Below are 25,753 nucleotides of genomic sequence, written 5' to 3' on the forward strand. Positions count from 1 at the left end.
TTCTCACTGAGGGTAGGGAGGCTTTGCCCTGTTTGTGTTGCATCGCCCCATATCTCAGCACAGACACTAGGAGCAGATCTTTTGCAGCATGACAGGGGATGGTAGGAGGGAAGCTCTCTCTACCTTGGCCTGCTTTCAAGCTAAGCTGCTCACCAGCCCTGCTGCTAGCAAATCCAGCGCAGGTGGCTGGTTGCAAAAATTAGCATCTCCTGGCATGCTCATGTGCTGTGGAAGTGGCGTTTAAAACTGTTACTGCAGACTAAAGCAAAAACTCACCACAAAGAGCCATTTTTGAGACAGCCTTATACCAAGAGATGCTCCAATCTTCAGTCCAATTTGGCAGGCACTGGAGCTGTCCTGGTTTCAGCTGAGATGGAGTTAACTTTCTCCTCAGTAGCTCGTACAGCACTGTGTTTTGGCTGAGGTAAGAACAATGCTGATGGCACACCTATACTTTTAGTTGTTGCTGGATAATGTTTCTACTAAGTCAAGGACTTTTCAGTTTCTCGGGCCCTGCCAGCGAGAGGGCTGGAGGGGCACAGGGAACTGGGAGGGGACACAGCCAGGACAGCTGAGCTGAACCAGCCAAAGGGGTGTTCCATACCATGGGGCGTCATGCTGGGTATATAAACCTGGGGGGTTGGCTGGGGCCTGGGGATCGTTGCTCGGGCACTGGCCGGGCATCAGTCAGTGGGTGCTGAGCAGCTGTACTGTGCATCACTTGTTCTCCTTTCTCCCTTTTCCTCTGGATTTTATCCTTTCCCCCACCTTTCCAGTAAAACTGTTACTATTATCATTATTGTTATTATTGTTATTGTTGTTGTTCTTACCTTTTTATACTGCTTAAATTACTAAATTGTTCTTATCTCAGCCCTTGAGTTTTACATTCCTTCCCGATTCTTCTCCCCAGCTCTGCGGGTGTGGGGAGCGGCTGCGTGATGCTTGGTTGCCGGCTGGGGTTAAATCACAACAGCAGTGGTAATGGCAGAAGTGCACGCTGCGTTCAGTTGTTGGGGTGAGGACAAGGGGGTACACATCCTGCAACCTGCTACCACTGCATCCAGGCACTATTCCCTTCCCCCCCTGGCAGGGACAACTGTTGTAACCTATCTCTGAGCTTTTGTTTTGAGCAAGGATTTTGGGCATCACTCATGAGTGATCCTGTAGTGCATGAGTTATTTAAGTCAGCCTTGGTGGGAAAGGTGGTCCCAGGTGGGACAACTGGGCTCTGGAAAGCTGTGCACCCACTTGGGAGGGTTGTGGAGGACAGCAGTGAGCTTGGTCAGAGGGCTGGATGACTTGGCCTCCAAGCACAGGCTGAAGGAGCCTGGGTTTACCCTGCTTCCAGGAATTGCTAAAATGGTCTTCAAGTGCACAGAGGGATGCTGCGAAAAGAAAGTGAAAAAAGTACTCTCTGAGTTTACTTCTGACAGGTCAAGAAACCACAGGGGTCCCTGGGGTCAGACTTTAGGGGGAAATTCCATTTAGCAGGAAGAAGCACTGAAGAAATGCTACAGCTCCACTTCTGAAAACTTTCACAGTCCTACCAGTGCCTGTCAGAAAGCTGTAAGTAGTGCTGGCCCTGGCTCAGCACAAGATGGATTAGATGACCTGGGGCAGTCCTTCTGAATCCTTTTTTTCCCCTGTTATTCTAGCCTACCACGTTCCCAGTGGGTGAGGTGGGCTTCCTCTGCCTTGTGCTATTCCTCTGAGAGCTGCATGAAGTCACAGGGCCCCTGGGACTTCTCTAGAAGGTGGAGGTGGGAGGATGGAGTCACACTCTGAAGTCCCCACTCATTTGCTGGGTGCTTGATGTGAGGCTGCCCGTGACCACAAGAAACACATGTCCCAGGGTGCAAATCCAGGAACTGACCTAGTGCCCATGTGATGAAGATGCCTTGGGAGCATGGGGAGAGCTTGGAAAGCTGGGCCGAAGGAAGCAGGTCATGTGCCATCCATGAGGCCCCTCTGAAGTGGAGCAGGCTGTGCAGACACTAACAGTAGAGTATGAACCATCAGTCGTCAAAACCAACCTCCTTGCTGTTACTACCTGGGCCACATGCTAGTGTGCTCCTGACTAGGGCCTTGGCAAGCTTGTCTCTGCTTTGTCAGCATAATTTGAGTGTGGGTTTAAGAAGAAAAGAAAGCAACCAAAAGAGAGAAAAGAAGAGTTCTTCAGGGCAAATGTGAAGCTGAAGAGTTTAGCATCAAATGCCTATTGAAAGCAGCTGTGAAGCCTTGCTCCAAGATAAATGAAGGCTGGTTTGAAGCTCGAGAGCTAGCTGGCAGGACATACTGTTCCAATCTTGTCAAATGCTTCCTGGACCACCTGTTCTTGCAGAGCTGGGTTCACCACAGAGCTGCCAAGGTGCTGTGTGCTCCAGTGGAGTGGCTGGGTGTATCATCAGGACCATGATGCTCAGCCCAGGCTTGGAGCAAGGGCAGGGCTCAGGGTGTCCTTTCTCCCTCTGCAGAGTTCAGAGAGCTAGAGACGTTTCCACCTGGTGGTTTATCCACATCTTTTCGAGATTTTGAGGTTTTTTGAGTGGAGGCAGTCATGAAAGTTTGGCTGGCAGGAGATGTGCACTGCCTGGCCCCCTGGGTAGTACCAAATGGAGGCTGTAGTTTTGGGTTGGTGCAAGGTCTGAAGCACATGAGTCAAGGGATTTTTAACCAAAACGGGTCCAAGAGTGTCTATGCTCAGTGCTTTAACAGAATGAGGAAGGGCTTGAGCAGCTAACATCTGGAATAAGATCAGAAGCCAGACACGCTCCTAACCAAAGGAGATACATGGCCTTGGAGGAGAAAACAGACATGTAAATGGAGATGGAGGGGGCCAACAGCAGGTTGGATTTCTCTGGACTTGTTTTCCATGTACTGCAACTGTCTAAAATAAATGCTGGGGGGCTATGGTGTGCCAGAACATGCTGAGGCCATTCATCACAGGCTGTGCTGGCAGCTGGGACAAGTCCATGACAAGCCGAAGCTTCCTGCTATCCAGAGGGGCTCTGCCTCATTTGCATCATCAGTCTTGAGGCTGCAGCCTTTCCCGTACTGCATGCAGGCAAATGCAGGGAAAGACCAACTTCTTTCAGCAGGGCATTAACCCCTGCAAATGTGACCCTGCGGTGCTTTTCTACAAGGGCTCTGGCTGGGCTTCAGGGGGGTCATTGCTCTCTCTGCTCCCAGAACCCCTCCAGCGCTGTCCGGGAAGTAATTTCTCCTGGATCTTGCCCCTTGTAGGGTATTTCTGGTTGCACTCACAGAGTAGTTCTGGGTCAGCACTTTCCAGCTAAATAGTCCCAATCTGTTCAGCATTGCTTCTTCCAGAAGCTGCTTTCCTGTTCCAGACAGCATGTGTGAAGATGGAGGGCAGGTAGTTCTGCAATGATTTGGTATGGCTCTGCTATGAAGGGCTTTTTCGGAAAGCCAGGAGATTGAGTCTGGCTATAGTGCTGGCATGAAGACAGTCTGCAGCTCCGTGCCATACTTGTGTGGGCCATCGGGGACAGTACAGGCACAGTTGAACACAGACATTCCCAAGTGAGCCTTTTTCTTAGGTGCTTGCAAAGGGATCTTGGAGGAGGCCACCGTGGCTGGGTCTCTGGGGGCCTCCCCCTGGAGCAGAGGTCTCTATACTGCTCCAGAGGCAGCATCTTCCTTCCCAGCCTTCCTGTGGGATACTTCTGTCCAAGGATTTCCAGGCAGAGGATGGCCAGGGCCAGGAAAAAGCCATCAAGATAGTAAAGCTGGAGTTTGTAGGGGCAGAGCTGCCAAGGCTGCAAAGGCAGCGCCGGGCAGGGGAGCCGGGGAAGTCTCTGAAGCAAATAAGATGTACCAGTCTGGTATTCCTACCAGGGCACAGCAGCAAAGAGTGGAAAGTCCCTGGCTGGCTCTTCTGTGTCTGATAAGGCAGGATGGTTTGCCAAGGAAGGACTTGCTTGTGGATCCTTTCTTACAGGAAACAGAGAGGAGAGTCATCAGGACAGCAGTTAGAAGGCTCGGAAAAGAAAAGTCAGCCAGATCCTTACTTCAGGCAGCTCCAAGCACAGCCGTGGTGTTAGCTGGGCCCCTACACTGCACGGAGAAGCTGTTGGGAGGTCCTGGGCAGCAGGTCCAGGACTTCCCATCTGCAGGCTGGGAGTGTAACACTGAAGCCTGCTAAGCTCCTGAGCTCTCCTCCCCTCTCCTAATGCTACACGCTCCCCTTAGAAGTGCACTGCTCCCCGCAGAAACCCTGAAGGTCTTTTAAAGCTTCCTTCTGCTTCAGGGAGGCTGACCCTCCTTCAGTTTTGGTTGGAAACATCCTCCTTGCAGCCCACTGCAGCCCTGCCAGGCCAGCCCAGCCGCTCCTGTGCTAATGTTGTCCCCAGGCCTGGCACAACCTGTGTCCATCCCTAAAATGATCAGGTTGCAAGTTTAAAGCAAATGTGAGTGTCTTTTTCACACCCTCTGTAGATAAGTCATGGAAACCTGCAGTGCAGAGCACTGGGGAGGCACAGTCAGGGACTGGACAAACCCATCACAGGTGGGTCCCATGCAAACTCCACCTGGGGAAACTCCTATGCTAATGACTCCTAGGTGCTGGGAGAGGGTGGCAGGGGGGGATGGCTCTGGTTTGCTCTGCTTCGTGTGCTTTTTCTTATGCATCTAGCAGTGGTCTCAGCTGGAGAGAGAGACAGAGTGATACACCCTCTGTCCTGACCCAGCACTGCCATTCTTGGGACTGTTTCCTCTGCCCGTTGCACTGCTGAATTTCACCCAGTATCTATTACACCTACTTATTCTTGTAAAATACATTGCCATGCCCCTGAATCATCAGAGAACATCATTAACCTGTTCCCACCTTTTGTGCTGGTGTCCCATGACCAGCCCCACAGGGTCCTGCGACAGCTCGCAGATGGACCGAGCCCCATAGCTGCTGCCCTTTCCCAACACCCTGCTTGCTGTAGCCACTCCTCACCCCTCAGCAAGGCTGGGATGTGGGGCACCAGCAGAGGCTCTTCCCTGCCCTTCATCCCTAGATCTTCACCTACCCAGCATTTCACACATCCTGAGGAAGCAACTGCAGATGGAGGAGCCGTGGGTGCTGTCTGGAAGGGAGTGTGCTGGTCCTTTGACCTCCTGTCCTGCAGGAACAAGAGGACTCCTGGCTCCTTGCCCTGATCTAGCAACATTTAATCAAATGTGCCTGCATCCCTGAAAAATCCCGGCCAGCAGAGAAAGGCAGCCACCCGGCAGGAAGGAGAAGGAAGCCACCACGGAGCCTTTTCTTGTCTTTGTTCAGGCAGGCAAAGTCCAAGGCTAGCTGTCACATGGAGCCTATCCCGGCTATGGTTGTGTGCCAGCACATCCCGGAGACCTACAGGAATTGGCAGCAGAGAAAAACAATCTGGAAAGCACTTTGACTGAGGATATCCAGGGGGACCCAGGGCTCAGGACACAATCCATGAGGTTGGGCAGTCTTTTTGCGTGCTCCTGTGCCATTCTCTGCTCACCGTGATGGGCCTCTCTAGCTCCTGATAGGAGAGAAGCAGTTCAGTCCTGGCTGCCCAGGGAGGTTGGTGAGGGACAGGTCTGGTAGGCATTTGTGAGCATCCCAGACCATATCTGGTGCTGACATGTAGAGTGAAAAACTGCTGGTGGGTCACTCCAGCACATTTTAAGTATTTTGTGGTTTGGGTGTTGTTTGTGGTTTTGTTTTTTAAATTTAGAAAGAGAGTGATTTCTGGGGACAGGGATGTTCAGGGCAAACGTGGCAAGCCTCAGAGATGGGCACAAAGTAAGGGGCTGCCCTGAGAGATGCCTGCCCTCCATCTAAATCTCTTGTGGCCACTGTTGCTTCATCCCAAATGCCATTTCTGGAGGGGCAAGAGGGTTTGTGGTCATCTTGTGGGAACACCCCTCACCACCAGCTCATCATGCTGGAAGAACAGCCCCAGCAGAGCAGATTGCCACCTGCCTGTGTCAGAGAGTTTATCAGGTAGATGTGGTTGCAGCTCTGAGCCCCAGGAGAAACTGGCTTGTGGGGGAATGACCCTGCAGAGCTCTGCTCCACAGTGACAGTGGCCTCATCATTCTGCTGTGGCCCTGCTATGATCTGTGTGCACCACTCATTGTCCCTCTCCCCCTTCCCTGGGTAATGGAGTGGCAGATCAGCTCTTCCACTCATTGCCTGCCTGGTCTATTTAGATGAGATTGTAAAGTCTTCAGGGTCCAGTGTAGATCTGATCTCTGGACAGCACCCATAAGAGTCATGGTTCCTGTGTGGCTTGGACAGGTGCACATGGCTGGCACATCCCTGTAGTCTGAGTGCTGATGCTCCTTGCAGTGTCCAGGAAACCCAAGCCACGTGTGCTGACTGCTGGCACTGGCCACAGCAAATGCTTCAGCGCTCTCCTTCCCTCTCTACTGTCCCAAAATCCCAGGAGAAGACTGCCATACTTCTCCAGGCCAGGGGAGCCCTGCTTGTGCTTGCTGGAGACACTGTCTCAAGGACACTGTGATGTGCTGGGATGGGTCCACAAGCCTTGCTCCCCTCAGCTCCTTTCTCAGACAAAGAGAGAGCAAGGAGAAAGGATCTCCCAAACCTCCATTAGCACCAGCAGTGCTTGCAGGGAGGTAGAGAGACCTGAGCATAGAAGAAGTCTACTTGTGCCCTGCTGATGGTGGTAAATGAGCTTGTACAGCACACAGCATACATCAGAGGAAGCCAAAATCTCCATCCTGGTGGGTCTGCTACTTTTTTTTAACCTCCTATGCTGGTACATGTAGGCTTGTATCAGTTCAGAGCTGACATCACATCAGTGCTCCAGACACATTCCCTAGTGCTGTTCCCTGGGCTTGTCTTTGGTGACACTGTAAAAATCCACCTCACTCTGCTAGCATGCCTGGCTGGTTGTCACTAGCTTGTGCATAGCCATTGTACCTGTGCGAGGACACTGAAAGCCACTTGGTTTACAGCCAGGGATGGGACAAGGCTAGCCTGCCCAGCCTGCAGCAAGTGCGTGCCAGGAATACTTCCCAGGTCATGAAGGGTGTTTCCCAGTGAGCTCCCAGCCCTGCACAGCTACTGTCTTACACCAGTGCTGTTTAGTGCCATTTACCTCCACAGGGAAATCAGCTGTTGATTATGCAGCAGTAGGTTAAAGGGCTTTTAATATCTTTATTGGTTACAAGATACACAAACTTAGCCTGGTAACAGACATCAAGGAAAAAAAAAGTGAAGGTAAATCTAAATGATCACAGGACAACTCAGCGCTTTATCCCCTTTTTAAACAATGTGCTCAGGTTTGCAGATTATGCAGCCCTGGGTGCATTCGCGTAAATATTCACAGTGATACGATGTAGGTTCATATCCTTGAAGGGACACCTGCAAGCCCCATGTCTTGGACTTCCCCTCTCCTTGCATTGCTGATGCTAATTTGTCCTGCTGATGGATTGTGCGGCTGGAGAGCACTTTGTCACTCTGTCCTGCCTCCCAGCACGAGCAGTGAGCAGATAGGCAATAGGGGTTGCATCATCTCCTTGCTGCCCTCAGCAAAGCTGAGGAACACAGGAGAAATGTGTGATATTTAACGTCCAGATCCTAGAGACACTGAGAAGCTGGACTTCCCTTGGTGTGACAGAAGTGAAACCCAACAGCCATCTGGGCAGCACCCCTTCCTTAATACTTCATGGAGGTTCTGCTATTGCGCATCATCCCAATACCCAGCCTCCTTGTATGCAATTGTCTTTTTTGTCTTTTCTTACTTTCTGGATCCCAGCTGTGTTTTTAGGAAGGATATGGAGATTATTATACTGGAGGAATCACAGCAGCAGGTGCTGTGGGCTTTGCTGGAGCCTGTGCAAAGGGAACTTGCACTTCTCTTTGCAGTCAGTGCCCCAGGAAAGGCAGCAGATACTTTCTGGGTATTTTCGTTCAAAGTGGCTGCCTTCAGGAGGAAATGAAAGCATGGCCCTTCAACCACAAGTACCTTTCCTCTGGGCTGCAGACCCTGGTTAGCTCTTACATGTTTTATGAGTTTCCAGTCTTGCAGAGCAGGGAGCACTACAGAGGTGAAGCAGGTTTGTAGAGCACCTGTCAGGTCTTCACCATGGATCCTCAGGGCACAACTTAGGAACCGCTGTATTTTAAGGGTTGTCATGCAAAGGGGTAGAGAAAGAGGTTATCAACTGCAGAATTTGGCCCTGGAGCAAAGCCGGTGTGTTTATGCAACAGGAATAAGCAAACAGCTAAAATCTGCAGGAAGCAGAGCCCAATAATCCACTGCAGGATCTAAGCCACCAACAAAGCACGGCTCCTTCACCTTTCCTCCACTCTGAGGCTTCAGTCTCTGCTGGGTTCCCCTCCTGTTAGGCTGCAGCATGGCCAGCATGGCCATGGTGGCACACAAATGGTACTGCATTTTTTTCCATTTATCCTCCCAATGGGCCCCTTAACTCAGCAGTTCTCTTTAGCCATGCTACAGGCAGGAGTCCAAAGTACCCAACTGCCCCAGTGCCCCCTGAAGACACAGCAGTGCCCATTACAGGGCATCAGGGCTCTGTGGGTGACAGTAACTGAAGCAAATGTCCCCTTGTGCTGGAACATATTCAACGTTGCTCCTGGCAGGTTTTGGCCCAGGTCAACTAGCCTAGGCAGCTGACCCCAAAGGTGGGCATCATTCCAAACAGGCAGTTTGGGTGAAGCCAAGGAGGGTGAAGAGAGTTCAGTAGGGTGGAGGTTGGCTGTCACATGCCTGTTGGCCCAGGGACAGAAAGTGGTCCCCAGCAAAGCTGGTTTCCTAGTGCAGATGTAGCTGGAGAGTCCCTGCCCTTCTTTGTGCAGTCCTGGGTGTTGGCTTCTGCATGACACTTCTGCTGGGGCTGTCAGTGTGTCATGGGGGGTTATCGCCTTTACCCCTCTGGAAAGCAAGGTCAGCTGGGTCTCAAAAGGCTCATCCCTCAGCTCTGCACATAGCAAAAACATTTCCCCAGCCCCCTCAGCTACCTTGCTTGCTAATGCCTCTCATTCACCACCTGCCACGCAAGGTGCTTAGATGGTCTTGCCTGGCAGCACCAGGTGAGGGATGTGGATGGTGTCACCCTGCTGCAGGCAGGAGAGGACATGGCTCCCAGTTTGCTCCAGAGCCTCTGGCTTGGTGGTCAGCTTGGGACCACTTGGCACCAAGATGGAAGCAGGCTCCAGCCTCTAGGGACCCAAGACAGGGGGAAAAGCAAGGCCAGGGGGTGAGAAGGTGCCTGCTGCCCATGACATCCTGCCACCATTTAGAGATGCCGTGCAGAGGCAGGAAGTGTTTTCTTGGTGAAAAACACCCAGGATGAAACCCTGATAACTTTCAGCCTACAGGGAAGGGCCAGAAACACTCCCAGGACCTGGAATGGAAAGCTGAAATCACTCATGCTTCAAGGTAAAGATGTGACATCCTCAGGCAAAGGGTCTTGTCCATCCCTCAGGTCAGGAGTGATGGTCAAACCCTCCTGGATCTGTAAATCCCACCTTCAAGAGTGATGCAACTACATCTGTGTTGCTCTGCTGCCTTTGGAGGCTGAGTCTGGCAAAGGGATGGGGAATCCTCAAGACACAGGGATGCATCAGCCTATGCCACCTCTGTTGTCACTCCTTCTGCCCTGATCCCATGTCCCCAGGCATCAGCACATGACAACACAGAGGCTGGCAGGGAGCCCAACTATGCTGCAGAGGGCCAGAAGGGCTTTCTACCTGCTCTGTTTGTGGTTCAGTGGTGCTCACAAAGGGTCAGTGTCTTGCTGCCTTGAGCCACATGAGTCCCTTGGTTTCTGTTCCCCAGTCACTCTCTTCCTTTCATTTTTCACATTTTTCTCTTTGACTGTAAATGGCCACGAAAGGGATTTCCCAGCCCTCACGGAGGAAGAGGCAACAATCCCTTCCTGAAGGAAGTGGCCAGGATGCCTGAAGGACCCTTCTCACCCAAGGGTAAATGATACTGATGTCCCCAGGCAGGAAAAGTTGGAGGCAGCAAGGGCAGAGGATGCTGCCATGGGTAGGTCTCTGTAGCACTTTGTGGAGGAAATACTGCTGCTGCCATTACCTCGTTAATGCTGGGGTGGGGGGGGCTGCCATTGGGAACCCAGCTGCTGGGGTCACCTGGTGCTCTAGTCCAAGCACCGCTGAGCTCTGGAGCCCCAGGTTTGCCACAAAAGCATGCTGTTGAATAGCCGAGTCCCGCTGGGGAACTCCAAGGAGTGCTTTGAGCAGGATGATTTACTTCTCATTCTGCAGCTCTACACCAGAGACAGCTGTCATCCCATTTATCCACCTGGAAGTCTGTCTTTCAGAAACAAAATCTTCCTCTTCAGCGACTGTCTTCTTCCCCCATGTGGAGCTACCTACATGGTGATCTTGGGGTCTGCACGAAGATCTGCATTCAGGGTCTTTACCCTTGAGTGCTGCTGGGAGCTGCTGATGCTGTAGCAGCTGGTGTTGTACTCTTTCCACAGACCTTCTCCTCCACACAGGATGGCCACAGCTGAGATGACACACTTCTCTCTCAAGACTGTCTAATTGGCTTGATTTGTCCGTATTAAACATTTACCATCTACAGTTAGCTCCTTCATTAGCAATGACACATCATGTTTAACCACACAGCAATACTACAGCAGTACCAAAGCCAGCAGCAACCATTCAGCAAACTTCTGCACAAGGTTTAACACAAAGACCACGAGAAAATCTGGGGCTGAATTCAAACAAATGTACACAAGCCTGGAAATACATCTGAGCTGGCAGAAGATCTTAGACCAATATGCACATCCACCTGCACAGCCTTCACCCTTGCCTTCTTTATTTATACCCAGCATTATGGCTTGCCTGTGGACCTGGTGGTTTGCAAGGAGGAATGAACACACTTTTGGCTTGCAAACCACAGTGTAATTAATTCCCAACAAAGCTGGGTTTGACTTTGTGGCTGTGGAAAGTGCTACCCAGGCTTAACCAGATGTCTCTCCTGCATGCCTGAGGCGTTCATGCCAGGGGTCCCTGTTGCCCCAGCCCCACTCCCTCACAGCATCAGACCCCTAGCCCCCAGGGATTTGCCCCAAGGAAGGATTTTCACAGCCTCCTCTCCCAGGGAAGACATGTAATTCCTCGAAAGGCTGTTTTGAAAGCAGTGTTTGCCATCTAGTGGGAAAATCGGGTCTGGGCATTCCTCTTGCCTGCAGAAGGATGGGGCTTGGGGTTGTTTCACCAGGAGCACTGTTGGGGGCCACACTCCCCCTTGCCTATAAGTGGGCAGCAGCTCCCAGCTCCAGTGGGGAGCTCCGGGGAAGAAAGAAACTGAGAGAAGTGATGCTGGCTTAGCTTCCTGCAGGCAGCTCAACAGGCTCTTTCCAGCTAGTCATGGATGGCTGTCTGAGTGTGGATCCTCAGCCCAAGCCCTTGCAGTGGTCCCTGGCTGAGCTGGTGCCCAGCATAAGTGGGGAGCTGAAAGAAATGCTCTGGAGTAGGGGAGAAAGCACCATGTCCTGGATAAATGGTGCCTTCCAGGTCAGCATTCCCCTGGGGATCAGTGCCTTCCAGGTTGGCATCCCCAGCATTCTTCTGGCAATCAGCACGCTTCCAGGTCAGCATCACCACTGGCATCAGTGCCTTCCAGGTGAGTATTTTCCTGAGTATTGATGTCTTCCACACCAGCATCCTCCTGGTCATTGGTACTTTCCAGGTCAGCATTTCCCTGGGGATCAGATCAGTGCCTTTCAGGTCAGCAAATCCTCTTGGGGATCATTCAGCATCCTCCTGGATATCCCAGGAGTAGATATTGACCTGGCACTTTTAGCACCTTACCACCTCCGTATCCATCAGCACAGAGGTGACTAGGCTAGTGCCCAGCAGGTATGCGGCACTCAGCTGTTGCTGTGTCTGGTGGATCTCCCAATGTGGAGCAAAGGCTGGGAGTTACCTGTATGCTGGGAGGGCCCCACATGTAACCCTACAAAGCCACATGCAATTCCCAGAGTCACATTTAACTCTGGCCCATCATTTTCGGGATGCAGAGAAAGGCCCTGCTGTACAGGGCTGGCTGTCTGCCCAGTGCCTGCTCTGTGCAATCCTGCAAACTCATGGAGCACTGGAGTCCCCAGCTGGTGGAAGAGCTCCTGTGTCAGGCTGGGCCATGCTGCCCATAACCTCTCTTTTCTTGGTCTGCCCCTGCAGATGAAGCAGCTGACGTGGCAATGGATGCAGAGGACCATAAGGTGCAGCTGGTGGGAGAAGAGCAGGCAGGGAAGCTCTCTCTCCCTCCATGGGGAAGCTCCCAAAGTGTGTCCTGCTCTGTTTTAGTCCCTGCAGCTCTGAAGACAGCTGGAGGAGAAGATGAAGTTTCTGTCATAGTGAAGGGAGATCATCTCCTCTGAGCAAGTGACACAGCAGCATTGAGAAGATACAGTTCTCATGCTGCACAGCAAAGGAGATGTATGCATGGGGAATACGCCATGGACACTGCTGTGAAAACCAGTACGACTGGATGTGTCCCCTAGTGCCACCACACCTCATGGCAAACACACAAAACTTTGGGAACTCTTGCTTGGACAACAGGACTGTTTTCAGTGCAAAAAAAAGGCTGGCAGGAAAGACCTGGGCTGGGAGAGCTCATCCAAAGGGTTGCTGCTGCTTTGACATGGGAGCAGCCACTCCCTGGGAGCATCCTGAGCAGCAGTGCCTGGGGACAGCTAAGCTGCTGGCTTCAGCCTCCCAGCACCTCTGTGGCCATGTGCCTTGCATTTCCTGGCTGTGAAAGACCAAAAGCATCCTGGAGGCAGGGAAGGGTCCAGCCCCAGCAAGCAAAGAAAGAAACAACCTACTCCTGCAGGGAGAAGCCTACCATGGGGCAGCAAGAACAGGTGTCTCAGGCCTCTACCCTCTCCACATCTGTTTGGGTGCCAGCACATCTGGCCTGGCAGGCGATCTCCCCTTCTCTTGGGAAAGAGCAGATGATGGACAAGGACTTTGCAGGCCTGTGGCAGCTAGAAAGGAAGGCAGATGAAGAAGAGGGAATATGGGTGATCTCAGGGGTCTCTAGCGGGCTGGGTGCTTGGACTCTCTGTAGAAAGACCCCAGGCAGAGTATCCCACATACAGGCGAGATGAAAGCTATGGCCAGGGTGCATGCTCAGCACTGGCTTTTTAAAGCATTTGTGTTTGGATCCACTGTGTCTCCAGGGCATGTTCCCACTGCTGCTCCACTCCCCGTGGCTCCTGAGGAGGATACAATCCTTCTGGAGATGCTCCACTCTCTCCCTTGACACTCTCAGGACTTGCACCGGTAACAATTCAGGCTCTGTCTCCTCATGTCAGCCATGATGCCACTTCCATGGAGACCAGGTGTACGGGCCACACCTGCAACTTGTTCCCACTGTCCTTGCTCTGCCCAAGGGTGCCCCTTTGCCAGCCTTACACATTCGGCCTCCCAGCCATCTCCACAAGTCAGCCCCTGCATAATGAGGATCTTTGATGCTTAGATGATATTTGGATGTCCAAACCGCCTATTCATCCACCTATCCATCCATCTATGCATCCTATGCCAACTGATCCATGCATCCATCTACACACCTGCACAGCTTCTTCCCTCAATTCATGCATCCTTCCCTCCCTGCGAACCACTGACTGTATATGTACCCTTTCTTCCTCACCTCATAACATAAGAATGTTTCATGACCCTATGGCTTCCACAACCTGCCAGAGCTGCTTTTTTCTTTCCTTGGCTCAGGATGTGGTGGAGAAGGAAGCAGGAGCAGCCATGAGAGGTAAGTTGAGACTGTTTTGCTTCACAGTCCTGTGCAACCCGCTTCCTCCCCTGCAAAATGTGGGCTGATCCTGGCAGTGAGGCAGGGAGAGGAGGAAGCTAGGCTTGAGGGCTAGCCCAGATATTTGGCAGGGTTGGTGGCAGTCAAGCAGCCCAGGCACTGCTGCACAACTGCCCACAACCACTGCCCTGCTGCAAAGGTTTTGCCGGGGCTATTGCTTTCCCAGAGGAGACCTACACACAGCTGGGTGCCTGCTGCAGCCCAGCCCCTGCCCGAGAGATGCTCTGGGTGTGACCACCCTGCACTGAATGGAGACACAGACCTTTCTGCACCTCAGTGCTGGGGACCTTGTCGCTAGCCTAGCTGGAAACTAGGGACCTAGCACTGCCTGCTGGAAATTTTGTACCCCCAGCAGGTCCCAGGCCATGTTCTCCTGCTCTTTTCTTCTGCTGGGCTTGGGCTGGTCCCTGTCCCATGCCAGGGAGCTGGGCCCATCCCCACTCCTTGGGGATGCAGCCCACAGGCTGCTTCGAGCTGGCACAGCCCCAACATCCCCAGGCCTGGCTTGTACCAGCTCCCCCAGCAATCTTGGCAGAGCATCCACACTGGGAAGGCTGGAATACAGCAGGAAGGCAAGTTTGGAAGTGCCTCTGCCTTCTCTGGGCAGGGTGAGCCCAGGCAAGGCTCCAGCCTGCAGCTGGAAGCCTCCTGCTCAGTCAGTGGCTGTGTGAGCCACTGAAGAGCCTGAGCCTTGGAGAAAGTGCCCTGGCCCCATGGTGGGACAGGGAGGTGCCGGCACTGGGACTGCTGTCATGGTCCCTTCCTGTTTTTCTTCTCCATGCTTGAAGACAAAGTTGACTTTGGCATGTAGAGCCCTCTCCTTTATCCCAGATTTCTTCCACCCCAGCCCTCCCCTTGCATCTTCACTGGTCCAGCGAAAAGCTCTGTTTACCCAGCACCAGGGCATCCTCTCCCTGGGCAGCTGTGAGTGCAGCCCCCAGCACCAAGTATCTTCAGCCCCCAAGCACTGAACTTGCTCCTTGGGGTCCCTGATGCCTTTGATGTGTCACATTTACAGGCTACTGGGGCAGGGATCTGAGCCTTGGGGCATCCCAGCAGGCAGATGCAGTGCAGGCAGGCAGGACTTCATGGTGGCATGCACTCTCACCCGCTCTTGGTATCTCCAGCTGCCAAATGGGTGGCAGGTCTCATCTCTAAAGCTTCCATTGAAGAGGAAAGGTATCATCCTCCAGGCCCAAGGGCAGCAGGATGTGGTGAAGAGGACCAGATGTGCATCTCCTGCCCTCAAGCTGCTCTGGTCACCAGAACTGGGTGTCCCCCGTGCCTGGCCAGGCAAGCCTCAGCTAATGAAGGGGACACAGGGCTTGGCACATGGAAACAGCATAGCTATGGAGTCCCTGTGCCTGTCACTTCTTATCTACCCACTAAGCTTGCCTGCACAATGCAGGCACACATTCCTTTGTGGATGTGTGAGGCTCTGGCATTCTCTTCTCACCCCGGCCAGCAACAACCTCCTTCTATATGGAGCACACCTGGACCTTCTGGAGTTGATCAGCAGGCAGGATACAGGGGTCAGAGACGCCATCTCACACTCTCCCATTTTCTGGCCATTGTGCTCCTGCACCTAAAGCCAGCACCAGGTGCCAGGAAACCACTGAGCTCAATTTGCAAATGCTGAAGCCACTAGCTATGGAATGGACATCACCCATGTTCAACAGCATCATATGGACAACCACAGCCCTGATTCCCTCCATAGTGGCAGAGGAGTGGGAGCTGGTGGTGATAAGAGCAGGTTTCCAAGTGGAAAGGGCTGCCCACGCCATGCTGGGGACTGAGGGGAAATGGGTGACCATGACACATCAGAAGGGGTGCTGTCTGGTTTGGATGCCAGGGATCGGAGCCCGGCAGATGATGGCAGTGTGACACAGCTGGAGCTGACAAGTTCTGAGATGCACCAGGGAGAAGGGATGTCGCTATTGGGCCCAGAAGCCCAAGTAGGATCTGCCCCCTTATACCTCCCCAGCTTGGTGACCTGCCTTGCTTGCTCCATGGACAGCCCTGCTCCTGTCCAAAGATGATACCACACCAGCAGCACACCGTAGATGGAGGGCTGACCCCCATCTCCCCCATCCACTGTCAGTGTGCTCACTGGAGGCAGTGAGGGCAAAGCCAAGCACCAGCATGGGCAGCCCCTATGCCCCTGCACATGGGGTGGGAGCACAGGGGCACCCAGTGAGGGCAGAGGGGTCTGTGGGCACATGAGCCATTGCAAAAGGCACAGCCCTACCCCTGTCCCCTCCAACCCAGTCCCCACAAGGACCCTCTGGGAAGTCACACCCCTCCAGGCTCCCTCTGCATCCCGGGTTCAAGGGCAGCTCTGGGGCTCAGCTAGTAGTGACACATCACCCCGGTGGGGTGGGTGCACTGCAGGGTCCCTGAACCCCCACCCCATGCTGACTCTCCTCTCCATACTCCCCACACTACTGCTGCCTGAATTTCCACCCAGTCCCATCTGGATCTCATTGAGCTGCTGGCGCTGAGCACCAGGGTCAGGAGATGCCAACACATGGAAGTCATCAGAGGGGCCGGGTCGAGACGCAGGGAGGGGGCCACATGCTGAGAGTGGGGGACTGTGCGGAGGGTCCTGTCCCTGCTGCCGGGCTGGTGAGGGCAGGGGAGATGTCCCAGGCAGCTGCCTGCATCCTCTTCTGGCACTCAGCGGGGGCTGGCCCAGGCAAGGGTCTCTCTCAGCCCCTTGAGGCACCCGGGGAGGAGCTGACCTGTTTGGGGACCAGCCCTGCCACCTGTGCACCTCCTGCAAGGACTGTCCCCAAGCTGGCATCTTACTCAGTGCCACTCACCTCTCCCCTGGCCCAGCACCACCTGCAAGGGGGTATTGCTTGGGCAGTGCCAATGCTACCCCCTTTATTGGTATCACTGCTCCATGCAGCCATGGCATGGGGCAGAGAGTCGGGGGAGTCCCTTCTGCCTGCTGGCAGCTGGTGGGGGGTGATGGGCAGGGCTCAGCACTCCCTGCTCACTGATGCCCGGCACCCCTGGGAGCCTACACCCATGGTCCCCCCCCTTGACACTAGGCAGGGAAGTGGGGCTGGCTCAGCGTTTCATCCCCATGTGTTTAGCAGCGCCCAGCAGTAGGGCTGGCCAGAGACGCTGAGTCCAAGGTGCCTCCAGCTGGCTTCTGGAAGGCACAGGCAGCCCAAAGCTCCCAGGAGCAGTGTCTCTCTCCTTAGGGTCCATCCTGCAGCCCCAGGGTGCTGGGAGCTCCGGCAATGTCCACGACCATGGGGCAACCCAGAAGGCGTGGGGTCCTTAGGGGCCAGCAGTGGCATCAAGTCCCACGTGTGAGCGAGCGGGTGCAGGGAGTGGGGATCGGCCAGGGCTCACTACAGGATCTGGGCCTCTGCCGAGAGAGAGGGCAGGGGGTCAGGGGGGCACTGATGGGCCCCCCACGCTCCTTCCCCCGCATTCCCCCCGTTACCTCCCCTGCATCCCAACTCACTCGGTAGTGCCTTCAAGTGGGTGGCAGCAACCAAGAAGTTGTGGGGTTTGGTCTTGTCCTTGCCTTGTTTCCTCACCCGGAGCCTGGGGACAAAGCAGCAGTGGCTAAGGACCCCAAGCAGCACCCCTGGGCACCAGGACCTACCCACATCCCTGTTGATCCCATTCTGCATCTCCAGCCTCAGCCACTCCAGTGGGTCAGCTCCAGGGCTACAGAAGGAGCTCGTCACAACACAGAGCAGGACTGGAATCGGGACAGGGACCAACCGCAGAGCCATGCTGTGTCAGGGAGAACACAGCCATGGCAGGATGAGAGGGGACCTGGGGAAGGACCAGCCGGCAGTGCCCAGTGGCAGGACTCCCAGGGGATGAAGGCATATGGAGGTGTCTCTGGGATGACTCTGGAGCATGAGAGTCCCCAGAAAGGCAGAAGCCTTTGCGGTGATGTTAGTAGCCGCAACATCTTTGGGGGATACTCAGAAAGGTCCCATGGATGTGGGCTTATCAGAAAGATCCCAGGCAGGCTGGGAAGTACTATAGCCCATGGGGTGTGCTGGGAAGATGCAGTGATGTTTCAGGGGGCAAGGGGAGCATAAAGCAGCTTATGGGGCTGGCATCAAGTCTGTATGGGCAGAGACCTCAGAGCAGGGCTGGCGGGGGACATGGGGCACCCCATCCTGAGGGTTCGGGGGCCAGAGTGGGATGGGTTAGCAATCATGCAGACTCCTCCGTCTCAAAACCCAACCTACCAGACGAGGATGGTGATGATGAGAACAGCAGCCAGGACAAAGAAGGCGAAGATCCCGAGGGACACCAGGACAGCCATCTTCTCCACGGGGTCACTGTGGTCTGGGACAGAGAGACTGCCATGGTCAAGGGATGCCACAGTCCCCAGCACCCGGGGGATCCTATTGCAAGCTCCTGGACAATCCAGCACCCCAGCCACACATGGGCATGGGGCAAGGGACCCTTGGCACTCCTGCCTGCCACCCCCAGGCTCTACTCACTGATAGGCTCAGGGTTGGAAGCCTGGGAGGGCTCCTTGGCCAGGATCTCCAGGCTGGTGTCTGTAGTGGTTTCTTCACTTGCTGTGGTCACCAGGTCTGGAAGGACAGAGGGGATGGGAAATACTCACCAAAAAGCATGGGCAGCATCCCAGAGACCAACAGAGAGGAGTGAAGAAGTGTGCCCTTGTGCCCTGGGGTCGAATGAGCCCAAGGATGCCCCCAGGGTGCCAGTAGTGCTCTGGGAGTCCCACTCTGCCCCGAAGCTGTGGGGGGCAATCCCCAAACGGCAGCAGCATGGCTGCACCCTGCCATGGGGCTGGGACATGCTTTGCCCCCTTGATGCAGCCTCCCACCATGGGGCCAGTTCTTAGACAGTGCACAGGACCAGCTTTCTGGGTCAACTTTAAGGGACCTCAGGAGCTGGGACTTGCTCTGGGTAATATTTGGAGGATGGGTGCTCTAGGGAAGGGGTTGGAGAGGAGAAGCCCGGGTGCTGGAGGAGTTTTGGGGAGGGATGGTGCAACCTGGTAGGGCTGGTGGGCTTTGCAGCCTGTCCCCCTCGCACCTCTGACTGGTGTCGCCCGGGCCTCAGCACTCCATTCGCTCCAGTTCCCTGCATCCAGGAAATCCTTGGCGCTGACTTGGACCACGTGTTCTAACCCAGCAAAGGCATCTGTGATCACCTCGGACAGGTTCACCGTCTCCACCTGTGCCGTGCAGAGGGGAGCTGTGAGGCAGGCACGGGCACCCCTCACTGCCCTTGTGCCAACCCTCCTCCCCGGCCAGCTTTGCCTTTTCTTGCCCACCGCTTACCACAGACCAGGAGCGATGGATAACGGGCCGGTACTGGAGCCGAAACCTGAGCTGGAAGTGGGGTTCCTTGGGCCAGGAGGAGGGATACTTCCAGCTCACGTGGAGCCGCCGTGGGGCGAGGGGGATGGGCTCCACCACCAAGCCCTCTGGAGGGTCTGGCTTAACTGTGCAGGAATGGACAGGGAACCTTCATCACACCAGAATGCCATGCAGAGGGGTGTTGGGCTCCCTTCTGCCGCCCAGAGCTGGATGCCCAAGGGATGGACAGACACTGGGATGGATAGATGGATGGATGGGGACTCACTGATGGCCTGCATGGTGACATCAAGGAGGCGAAAGCTGGAGCCCAAGGGGTTCACCTCAGTGATGTTCAAGCGGTAGGAGCTCCAGAACTCTGACCCATGGACAGTACAGGTGCCGGGGTGGGATGGATCCTGCAGGCATGGCCCCACATGCCCGTTCTTGTTCCTGCAGACAGGGAGGCAGGGTGGTGACATGTCCGTCTGTGTCCCCCCCCGTCCCGCTCACCACACAAAGTTTCACAGTTCTGCCAAGGAGGTGCTATGCAGGGAGACCCCCATGCCAAGACCCTGGTGGAGGATGTAGCCCCTGTTGCAGCTCCGCTGCCCGCACCCCTCCAGAGCCCAGCACATCCCTCTGAGCATGACCAAAGGGACCTTCATCCCAGCCCCACAGCCCCTCCTGGGAAGGTTCCTCCTGGGGGCAAACGCTTCTCCCAGGCACCCAGGCTTAGGCAGCTGGCTCCCCTATGGGGACCTTCAGTCCTCACTTTGGGGACCCCACTGAGGACAGTGGTAGAGCCTTCTGTCACTGGACGGGGGTCAGTCCCCAGGGAGCAGGACTGCAGTGAGAGTCAGTCCTACCTCCGCTTCTCTTCACCCGTCAGCGATTTCTTCCTGTCATAGAGAGAGATGAAAAAGCACACGGTGAGGATGAAGACACAGCACGAAGCCAACACAGCCGTGACCCAGAGGAGGGACAGCGGTCTCCGCACCACAGAGCAGCCCCCCACTTCCACAGTGGTGCACACAGATGACGTGGCATGGCAGATGGAGTCAAAACTGTGCCCAGCCCTGCCAGTGAGCAGCCTGGCAGCAGGAGCTGGCAATCCCAGAGGAACGAGATGGCAGGGTGCCCAAGAGGGTCTTTCCCCAGAGGACCCCCCTCCCCTGCCCAGGATTTCATCATGCAGCATCAGCAAAGGTGCAGGAATACAAATAAAAGCAGCTCCTCGGTGGCTGGCTTTGCCCTCCCACTACAGACCCTAAAAGCCCCCTGCTTCCTCCCACCCCCTCCCTTCCAAGCCCCTGACGCTCCACACAGCCCCCTCCCCACCAAGCCCCCAGCCCGCGGCTCCTGCAGCTTTCATCAGGGCTGTGCTTTATGAGCTCCAGTTGACTTCAAAGCAGCCCGCTAATTTGGCCTGCCGGGATAATTAGAAGCAGCGATGCTGTCAGGGCTCCTTTCATCCCAAAGCATGCTGAAGCGCTCAGCGGCTTCCAGATGACCTGTTTCTCTTTTATAGCCCCTCTGGTGCTGGCAGAGCTGTCAGCAGGGAGGGATTCTGCCTGTGCTGGCCTCCCAACAGTGCTGGGGGGCTCCCCTTGGAGCAAGCAAATGCTGAGTGCTCTGCTCACCCCAAAACATGACCTGCTCTGGGGTGCAGCATGGTGAACTCAGTGCATGGGTTGGATGGCCAACAGAATTTGGTTGTTATCTGTGGCCGGGCCCCAGGGCTCACCCTGTATAAACGCCACAGCCCATGCCCTGTGGGGGACACATCACCTGTAGGTGGTCATGTATCTGGTGGGGAGGAAGGTCTCCACGCTGGAGGTCCAGGAGCAGGAGAAATTCTCATAGTCTGACGCTCTGCAGGACACAAAGGGGACTCCTGGAAGGTCTGGGGTGCAGGGGGAAAAGAAAGTCAGTGAGAGGTCCCCTGTCCTGCAGCCCAGCCAGCATGCAGCCACCCCTGTGTCACCACAATATCCCCTCTTGGCAAGCCCCTGCCAGGTGTGCAGGCACTGCTGGCCCATCCTGGTGGGGCTGCACACACTCCACACCCCAGCCTGCAGACACGCTACTCACGCCCCAGCCGCAGGGACACGGTGTGCAGGAGGCTACCGTCCTCGCTGTAGCAGCTGTAGGTTCCTGCAGTGGCCAAGCTGGCGTGTGGCAGTACCAGGGTTCCCTGCTGGATGGCTGAGCCCTCTGGCAGTGCCACAGCACCCGCCCGTCTCCATTGCACTGGTGAGCTGGTGAGGAGAGAGCGGGCAGGTGGCATTAAAGGACAGGGATGGCAGGTCACCCCAGGCCCACCCTGTAAACCTTCACATCAGATAAATCCCCTGGTGTGCACAGAAAAGACCTACCTGGCATGGGCACCGGCGCACAGCAGGGTCACATCTGTCCCCACCTGTCCATACTGCACACCTGGAGGGACACACACAACCCCAGATGAATGTTAGCACCCTGTGCCACCCCGTGCCAGGGCTGGGGGGGTCAAGGTGGGGAGCCTGGGGTTGTACCCCCCTGGGGAGCCAAGCACTAGCTGTCGGGTCTTGCCTCATGCAGGTACCACCACAGGGGACTGGGAAGGACTGCTCCCACCTGGGGCTGGGCAACAGGCAGCTGCAGCAGGGTACTGGCCAGAGGACACCCATCACCGTGGGGCTGTGTTTCATGTACAACCTGGCTCTGGTAGGTCTGTGCCTGCCTGGGGGGGAATGGGCTTCCCCCGGGGTCCCTATGCCTGGGACATGGGGGGCTGTGTGGGGACTTGGCGGGGGCTCACCTTCCTCTCCCCAGCCCTCAGGGACGGCGAGGGAGGCTGACACCAGGGCTGCCGCAAGGAACACCATCACCCTGCCCAGGCCTGGGATGGGACTGCGCATCTGGAGGAGGCAGAGTCGGGAGGGAGAGGGTGTTATCCCCTGCAGTGGGGTGGCCAGCAGGGTCCACAGCCTAGAGCACCCCTGCAGGACCATGGACCCCACGTATCCCTCTTGTCTCACCCCATCGTGCAGGGGACAGCACGGGGACCATACTGCTGGGACACCAGCTGGGACAGTTGGCAGGGTCTGTGCCGCTGTCACAGCTGGTCCCTGCCTGCAGAGAAGTCCCCATGCCTGGAGGGGGAAAACAAAGGGCAAACACTGACCAGGAGCTCAGGACTGTGTGGGTTGGCGGGATTAAGGGCTCTTTGCCATTGCAGTCCTGTGCCGGGAGCCCTGGCTGGCTCCCAGCCCCAGGGTGGTCCAGAGACCTACGCCAGTGCAGCTGTAGTGGGAAGGAACTTAAGAGAAATTCTGGCCTGTATTTACACGGCAGGAGACAGCAGTTAGATCTGAACAGGCTCACACAGCCACAGAGAGCAGGTCTGTGAGAGCTCAGGCTGTACCAAGACTGGCACTGGCTGGGGTCCTGCATCACTGCCCACCCTTGCACCCGCTGCAGGGCTGGTCCATGCAGGTCAGCGCCCTTCCAGGCCATTTGGGGTCTCTGGACCCATGGAGAATGGCCCTGAAATCTCTTCCTTCCACTCAGAGATCACCATTGGATCTGGGGTGAGAAGTGTGGGGCATGCTGAGTCAGGGATGTGCACCCAGCTCTCCATGGGTCAATCCCAGCCACACACTGGGGTCTCCCCACCATAGCACAGCTAGCATCACCCTGTCTCTGCATCAGCATCACCCTGTCCATCCCAGCCAGCACTGCTCAGAGCTGTCCATCCCAGGCAACACTGCTCTGCCCATACCAGCCCGCATCACCCTGGCCAGCCTGGCCAGTCACCCTCTCCACCCCAGCCAGCATCACCCTGTGTGTGCCAGCCAGCATCACCCTAAGGCATCTGTTCCAGCCTGCATAGTCCTGCATGTATCATGATGCCAGTGTCACCCTGTCCATCCCAGCCAGCACCCTGTCTGTGACAGCCAGCATCACTTCGGGACATCCACCCTGGCCAGCATCACACCATCCATACCAGCAGGGTCACACTGTCCCTATCAGTCAGCCCTGCCTGCCCTCAGCATGCACAGGCAGCTGAACCATTTCTCCCTGGAAGAGCCCCCTGCCCACTCCTCATGAATGGGCAGGCTTTTGTTTATTTCACTCGTATTGCTGGGTTCTGGTCCTGGATAAAGGTGGGCAGGGGCCGAGGGCACCAGAGACAGTGAGCTCCCTGGCAGCCACAAGTGCATACTGCAACTCATGGGCATAAATCCGTGTCCCCTTAAGTCATTTGGGTTCAACAGCTGAGGGGCTCCAGGGAAGGATGCTGCAGCCCAGCAAAAGCACCCCAGAGCAGCTGCCAATTCCTGTCCTGCGGGCAGGTGCCCATGGCTGCATGGCAATCCATGTGGCGAAGGAAATGAGAGCTACAAGGCAATGCACTGCAACCCAGCCAGTGCAGGGTGGAAGGTGTGTGGCACCCCACATCAACCCTGTTCTGAACACACCAGGCAGCCTCAAATGCAACCCCCAAATGTAAATAATCTCATGAGACTGTCATAAGCTTTTCCTACCAAACCACCAGTAGAAACACTCCCAAGAAACATCAGTTAAAAGGTCTCTGCCAAAACTATGTTGGTAATGAACTGGGAACATTCAGCCTGAAAGTAAAATATTTTGGTGATGGGGAAGAAAAGAGACTTAAAATACACTTACAAGCAGCAATGAAAAATAACTCCAAACACCATGTGGGCCACAGTTAAGGGGACGGCGCTGGGGGGTGGTCAGGGAGAAGGGAGCATGTGTTAGCGTGGAGAGAAAGAAATAGTTTTAAAATAAAATCATTTATTCTCCTGACTGCTCTGGGGTTTTGTGCAAGCGCTGCAGAGGGTGAAGGCAGAGCTGCTGCATCCATCGACCACCATGCTGCTCTGTAGCAGGGTGACATGCTCTGGGTGCTGGCTCACTGCTGACATGAGTTTGCTACACCTCAGGGCTGCTGACTGGTTCAAGGCAAGTCTGAAAAAATGACCTTGCAGCTGCAATGCTGAAAGGCATCCCTCCCTGCATGGACAAGGGAACTGCTGGGGGCATGGCACACTTTGCAGCCAGCCCTCTGCTACCATCACTGCGGAATGGTATAAGCCCTGCCCAGCTAGCCTGGCTGTGGATGGTATTGCCAATAGACCCAGAGGCACACCAAACCTTTACATGGTGGCAGAGGACATCTCTGCAGACCCCACTCCAGCTGCATCCCAACCCCTGATCTCCACAGTGACCCCCCAGTGGTACCTCACCACTCATTGTGAGGGTGATCCTGCATCCTCCAACACTTAGGCACCCTCTGTCCCAGGGTGACCCCAGTGCTCCCCATCCTCACTTCAGCATCCATGAGCTCCCCTGCCTCAGATGGTCTCTTTTGGGCAGCTGCCCACTCCTGCCAGTGCAGCAACTGGGGAAGGCAGCACCGAGCCCCCCCAAGACACACACTGGCTTAGTAAATGACCTGCCTGAGCACTGCCAAAACCTAGCCATGACCAAGCATCACCACAGACAGAAGAAACAGGGCAAGCCCTTCCTCGGCTGCCCAAAGGCCACAAACAAAAGGGGAAGGAGCCGCAGAGCCGGGGAAGACCCAGAGCCCTCACCCGCCCCGGGTGCAGTGGTGTGGCAGGGGGCCAGGCACTCCAGGCCAGGCAGTGCTGCAAACCAGCCTGCCCATAAAGGATCCCCTTACTTTCTGCAACCAAACTCCCTCACTGAGGGGAAAACAGGCGTGCAACTGAACACACACAAACATGCATTGCCAGGCCACCTTCCTTAGCAGATCTGCAACCCCCGGACAGGCACATGGGTGGAGAAAGCATCCCTCTACACTTGCATCGGCGGTGACACATCCCAGGGACAGGGAGTCCTGGCACAGTGGTCCTGGAGCCAAGTCAGGACAGAGGGAACAATCAGAGCTTTTCTTCCTCCCCACATGCAAACCCAGGCCAGAGAGGCATCTGCTGCCCGCCAGGGCTGGGTGACCTCCCATGGCCATGGCCTGGGCAGAGGGACCCAGCCCAGCCTGGGCCTGTGGCTTGGCACTGGCAGGGAGGGCAGCAGTGCCAGACTCTGCTCCCTTGGCATGGGACACCCTGGTCACCAGCACAGTCAGGGTGACCCAACTGTGGCACCCATGAATGTGAGCCAGAAACAAAAGGTGCTGCTCTCCATCCTGCACCAACCCTGCTGTCCCACTGGGCATCATTTGAGCTCTTCCAAAAGTTTTTTGGGGAGCTGCAGGGAGAAATCCTGCCATGAGCCCCTTCCTGCATCCAAACTGACATACTGCGAGACAAAACATCCCCCAAAATCACAGCCATGTGCACCAGCACTGATGCCCACATGGGGTGTGACAGCCCCTCCAGCACAGCCGCTCTGTGCCATGCTCCGCCGTGGCCTGGCAAAGCCCAGTGCAGATTCCTGGGGGAGGCCAACTTTCCATTGTGCTTGACGCTTTGAAAGACAGTGGGTTTTGGTTTTTTTGTGTTTGTTTTTGCTTTGCTTCATTTGAAGTCTCTCTTCAAAGAGAATGGGCTGCACGCAGAGCCGAGGGTGGCAGGGAGGGGGACACAGGCAAACGATGCTGTGCTGCAGGGG

At 55.4% G+C, this 25,753-nt stretch overlaps 1 protein-coding gene across 4 annotated transcripts in view; it reads right to left on the reverse strand.

Moving 5' to 3' along the window:
• Positions 1 to 7,145: 7,145 nt before the first annotated feature.
• The window catches only part of IL11RA (interleukin 11 receptor subunit alpha), a 33,290-nt gene continuing 14,682 nt past the window's right edge, over positions 7,146 to 25,753 (reverse strand). The window contains exons 2-13 of one of the 4 annotated variants that reach the window (XM_055791256.1): positions 21,954 to 22,053; positions 21,532 to 21,592; positions 21,248 to 21,414; positions 20,945 to 21,059; positions 20,023 to 20,055; positions 19,443 to 19,606; positions 19,139 to 19,302; positions 18,891 to 19,032; positions 18,326 to 18,421; positions 18,068 to 18,167; positions 17,320 to 17,402; positions 7,146 to 7,545 (exon numbers count right to left, since the gene is read on the reverse strand). In XM_055791256.1, coding sequence (XP_055647231.1) covers positions 7,520 to 7,545; positions 17,320 to 17,402; positions 18,068 to 18,167; positions 18,326 to 18,421; positions 18,891 to 19,032; positions 19,139 to 19,302; positions 19,443 to 19,606; positions 20,023 to 20,055; positions 20,945 to 21,059; positions 21,248 to 21,414; positions 21,532 to 21,592; positions 21,954 to 22,053 — 1,251 coding nt within the window. In that variant the 3' untranslated portion in view covers positions 7,146 to 7,519. Of the gene's footprint in view, positions 8,127 to 11,570; positions 11,712 to 16,709; positions 17,221 to 17,319; positions 17,403 to 18,067; positions 18,168 to 18,325; positions 18,422 to 18,890; positions 19,033 to 19,138; positions 19,303 to 19,442; positions 19,607 to 20,022; positions 20,056 to 20,944; positions 21,060 to 21,247; positions 21,415 to 21,531; positions 21,593 to 21,953; positions 22,054 to 25,753 lie in introns of those variants that run through there. The other 3 variants (XM_055791254.1, XM_055791258.1, XM_055791257.1) reach the window with 3 other exon arrangements.

This window comes from Falco peregrinus, chromosome Z (genome assembly GCF_023634155.1).
Source record: "Falco peregrinus isolate bFalPer1 chromosome Z, bFalPer1.pri, whole genome shotgun sequence".
Taxonomy (NCBI): Eukaryota; Metazoa; Chordata; class Aves; order Falconiformes; family Falconidae; genus Falco; species Falco peregrinus.